General features: G+C 43.5%; 1 protein-coding gene across 1 annotated transcript in view; it reads left to right on the forward strand.

The window, feature by feature from the left end:
* The first annotated feature begins 4,150 nt into the window (after positions 1-4,150).
* Positions 4,151-5,000, forward strand: part of LOC138023453 (macrophage mannose receptor 1-like) — a 35,765-nt gene continuing 34,915 nt past the window's right edge. The window contains exon 1 of the mRNA XM_068870475.1: positions 4,151-4,384. Within this exon, the coding sequence (XP_068726576.1) occupies positions 4,240-4,384 (145 nt within the window). The 5' untranslated portion in view covers positions 4,151-4,239. The remainder of the gene's footprint in view (positions 4,385-5,000) is intronic.

Here is a 5,000-nt window from a genome sequence, read left to right on the forward strand (position 1 = left end):
ATAATACATTTTACAACAAATTGGTCGTTGGGTGCCCCTGTTTGTCATGTTTTTGTGTGCTTCGCCTCACAAACACCGGGTTTGTGTAGTGCCTTTTATCTCCCTTCGGCTCCCTTACCTAGTTTGCACACGTTTATTGGTCATGTTTTGTGTGCTTTGCCTCACAAACGCCGGGTTTGTGTAGTGCCTTTTATTTCCCTTCGGCTCCCTTACCCAGTTTGCACACGTTTTGTTTGTCATGTTTTGTGTGCTTCGCCTCACGGACACCGGGTTTGTGTAGTGCTTTAATTTCCCTTCGGCTCCCATACCCAGTTTGCACACGTTTTATTTGTCGTGTTTTCGTGTGCTTCGCCTCGCAGACACCGGGTTTGTGTAGTGCTTCCATTTTCCCTTCGGCTCCCTTACGTAGTTTGCACACGTTTATTGGTCATGTTTTGTGTGCTTTGCCTCACAAACGCCGGGTTTGTGTAGTGCCTTTTATTTCCCTTCGGCTCCCTTACCCAGTTTGCACACGTTTTGTTTGTCATGTTTTGTGTGCTTCGCCTCACAGACACCGGGTTTGTGTAGTGCTTTAATTTCCCTTCGGCTCCCATACCCAGTTTGCACACGTTTTATTTGTCGTGTTTTTGTGTGCTTCGCCTCGCAGACACCGGGTTTGTGTAGTGCTTCCATTTTCCCTTCGGCTCCCTTACCCAGTTTGCACACGTTTTATTTGTCGTCTTTTGTGTCCTTCGCCTCACAAACACCGGGTTTGTATAGTGTGTTTGCTTTCTCTTCGGCTCCCTTACCCGCTTTGCACACGTTTTTTTTTCTTATGTTTGTGTGCTTCGCCTCTCAAACCCCGGTTTGTGTAATGCTTTTAATCTCCCTTTGGCTCCCTTGCCCAGTTTGCACACGTTTTATTTGTCATGTTTTGTGTGCTTCGCCTCGCTATCGCCCGTTTTGTGCAGTGCTTCTCTCTTTAGTTCCCCTGCCCTTCACTCAAGTTTGTTCATTTTATCAGTGTGTTTCGCCTTAAAACAGTGCAATTCTATTTTCCTTGGGATTTTTTGTTCGCTTATGCGATTATTGGCTTTTACAGTGATTTTTAATGTTTCTTTTACGCTCTCCAAGCTTTGCGTTTCCGAGGTGCTTTCATTCCGATCCCTGCCCTTCAATTTTGTATGCTTTCTTTGTTTCGTTTTTCTTTTTCGCTTTATAGTGTTTTTCCCGCATTTTTTCCCTCGCGACGGGTTTTTTGTTTAGTGGCTTTTTCGCTGCCCTTCCCATTGCTTTGTTAGCTTGTGTTTACAATCATCTTTTGCCTCTCAAACAATGGCTTTCTGTAGGGCTTTTCTCGCCACTTCAAGTTTATGCTTCGTTTTTATTTCGCCTTGTTGTTTTCAAGGTATTTTGTTTTGCCAGCTTTGCCGCATTTTTTAGCCATTGTTTAGTCCTATTCCCTGGACACCCATTTTTTATTTTCACGTGTTTTTTCCATGTGCGTGTCTCGTCTCCCGAATTTGTTTATTTAATTTGTTTATAATGATTTTATGTCGGTATTTCCCATTCATTTGTGTTTTCAGTTGCGCGTCCTCCCAAATTGTTTCATATCCCTTCCAATGGTAGCCTGAAAGGGTGTCTAATGCCCTAGTCGGATTACTGACGCTCAGGCTGCCATCCCTTGGGTGGGTCCTTACACGTCTTCTTCGCCATTTTTATTTAATCTCCCTTATGTGCTTACGTTATCCGTTGAGTTTTGTTTTGTTTTGGTCCTTTTTCGCTGTCCCACTCGAGGGCTGGCAGCCTGTATATATTTTTTATTCGAGCTCTTTTCGGTTTTTTCAGCCACTTTGCAGTCGCGACTCCGTGGCTATCTGCAAGAGGCAGACATTTACGACGGAGAAATCTTGCACAGCTTTAGAGCAGGCTTGGCCATCACCTTAGCCCTTTCGGGTAGCTAGCTCGCAGACGTTATGGAGCATGTCGATTGGCGCCAAGCTCCTACGGCATCTCATTATTTGAAAGTTGCTGAAGTTTTACGTCCTGGAGGTCCTTCAGACTTATTATCCCGTCACGACCCTTCTGCCCAAGCTCTAGCTGTTTCTTACACTGACTTGAACAGTCTCCGCCGTTTCACTGTCGCCTTTCCCACTGGCTCTTCGCCTTAGTTTAAGTCTTGGATGGTCTGGAGTTTTCTTTTCTAGTTTAAGTGTGGGACCTGATAGGTGTGAGGTTAAGTATTGGCTAACTCCTAGGCTGTTAAGGCCGTGTTTAACGTTCGTCTCCTTGCGCGGGAGCATATCTCCATCTCTTATTAGCGAGAGTGAAAGGGACTGTCGCAAATACTATGCTATTCGCGCCAGTCCCTTGCAGTGCGAGTATAAATAAGAGCTCCGCATATCATTTCGGCCCAGTTCGCGTTAGAATCCTGTGGATGTCGGCAGCCGTGGCATGACTCTTCCTTTCGCGCTCTCCTCGTTACGCCTCCGCGCCTTTCGCTCTCCCCCCCCCCCTCCTTCCCCCCCTCCCCCCTCCTTCCCCCCCCCCCCCCCCTCCCCCCCTTACTGCTTCCTCTTTTCAAGTCCACTCTAAAGCGCGGTCGCATATCTCCATCTCTTATTAGCGAGCGTGAAAGAGACTGTCGCAAATACTATGCTGCTGGTACAGCGTGCAAATGCTTTTACGTAGTGTCATCAATATTCATCTTTTTCAAGAGCGTTGAGTGCAGGCTGGCCAAAAGGAGTGCAGACGCGCATTATTGACAAATTTGCAAAGAAGGCACAACAAAATGATAGGACAAACTCTCTAGAGATTGTTTACGGTCAAGCATGAGGAAAACACATCAACAGAGACTTATCTCTCCCCTGAAAAATCCAAAACACAAACCAATTTGTCTTTTTCAGTTTTGGGGTGGAAGTCTTTTGGATTCTGGGAAGTGCTTTGGCATTCTGGGAAGTGTTTTGGCATTCTGGGAAGTGTTTTGTCCCTATGGGCCACCGTACTGGTCAGCTCTGTCCGGCTCGCCAAGCAATTCGTCTAGCATCTGATAATGAAGAATAAAAATAAAACTTCCCCAATGGCCTTTATTTGGTGTAATTGTATGTAAAGAACATGCTTGCACCGGTTTTGTTGTCCTCATCAGTAGGCTCGTTCATAAAGGCCAGTTTAAACGCCACTTTTTGTCTCTCCGCGGATTCTTTTTGTATATTAGTAAATCGCGAGAATATATTGTACTAGCTTGATTAAAAGATCGGTTCCATCCAATAACTGTTCCGACAGGGTGGAAAGAACTTGACTTGGAAAACTTGACGAGCTCACATCTACAACTCCATCTCACTGATTCCGGTTCATATGTGTTAAAACGTAACTTCAGTGAATGTTGTAAGATGTGCGGCATCGGAACATTTCTAACGTGAGCTAAAATTATATTTTGTTGCCTTTGATGCGAGATTTTGCTCGAAGCATTGAGGAGAAAATGAGCGGAGCAAAGTTTAGATGCCACAGTTAGCGTAAAATCCTTCCTTTTCATTAGTCTCAACCATTCTTTACAACGCTCCTCATCTTTGAGAGGAAAGGGAAAAAAGCTCACTGCAGATTTGGAAGAATTACTGCAATTGAATGTGGCACAAAACACCATATTAACTGTTCTTAAGTTTGTAATTCCCGCTTTCTAGCGCGGGGAAGCTCGCCAAATATGACCTCACAAGATCTTTTCCGAGAAACTTTCTGAAGTTTCTCCGAACCCTTTGTGACACGAAGAAAAAAGGCTGTTTTTAAAGTGAGATATCTCAGCGACCTTTTGACTAAATCGTTTAAGACTTCGGATTTTGATTATTCAAATCATTGTCTTTCATTTTGAATTAAAATCAAGGTAGGTCCAATTTCGTTGTATTTGACCTCTCGAACTAAAAAACTGGGAAAACTGCCGTGTACGTTTTGTTTTGAAACCACTTTTCTTGCGTGACTTATGCGGCAAGTTTACCATGTGTTCATTTATGCATATCAATGAGGTCAGCTTGATGCTAACCAAAAGGTCCCCAGAGTACTGACCAAAATGCCATTCGCGGTGAGCCATTCACTTTGGTTGTGACTCATTCAATTTGATTATGCCTCATTCAGTTCGCAAGTATGTGCATGTCACTCAACCTATGCTAAGTAAGTTTTATCGACCATTCAATTTAGACTTCATGTATTCGTTACGATGATACGCCATTCCGTTTGGTCCTTATCCACCAGCCATAATGTTGCGTGATCATTATGGCGAAAATAGATGCAAATCTCGAGTGCCCTTCGCAAAATAGGTATCAGATTCGCAGAGAGCCGCGTGTAAATTTCAGCGCTGAAGTAAAGATGTTCCGTAGCGTTTTCCTCACATTGTCTGCGTGTTTGTTCACTGTTTCAGGTATGATTTATAATTATGTTTGCTTTGTTTGGTTGTCATGCTTTCAAGTTTGAAACATAATGGCCATCTTTGCGTGCAATCCAATGCCTTTAATCGATAGGATCGAGAGTGATGCGTGTCTCCGATCGAGCGAGCTGTTTATTGTAGCATAGCCATATTCATGCAATAGCCGTATAGACTAGATAGAGCAACGAGAACCGCGGAAGATCGGTGCAATTGTCTAATTCCGTTTTAATGATGACTCAACTATTTTTGCCAGTGTTCCTGAGTAAGAGGTCAAAGGGACAATAAATATCATCTACATCTCTTTAAATGTCGAGGTAGCGAGGTCTGGACACAGCGGAATTTTCGTGTTCAAATGAAGGATAGAAATTAGAAGTCCCCCTGCCATAAGATATGTCCATGATTTGCCGTTTCTTTATTGAAGTCGGTATTTAGGCTGTACTATCGCTTTTGAAACCAAGCTGGGAATTTGTATTTATATTACAACGCCCATTCATACATGCATTTACTCATGCAACCAACGTTACACAAACATAAATCATGGAGGGAATGTCCAAACAATGAATTTGAATCAAAATTAATTTCTTTCCAAGATTAGCTAAGCGATTGAAAA

Source organism: Montipora capricornis, chromosome 1, assembly GCF_036669925.1.
Source record: "Montipora capricornis isolate CH-2021 chromosome 1, ASM3666992v2, whole genome shotgun sequence".
Classification (NCBI taxonomy): Eukaryota; Metazoa; Cnidaria; class Anthozoa; order Scleractinia; family Acroporidae; genus Montipora; species Montipora capricornis.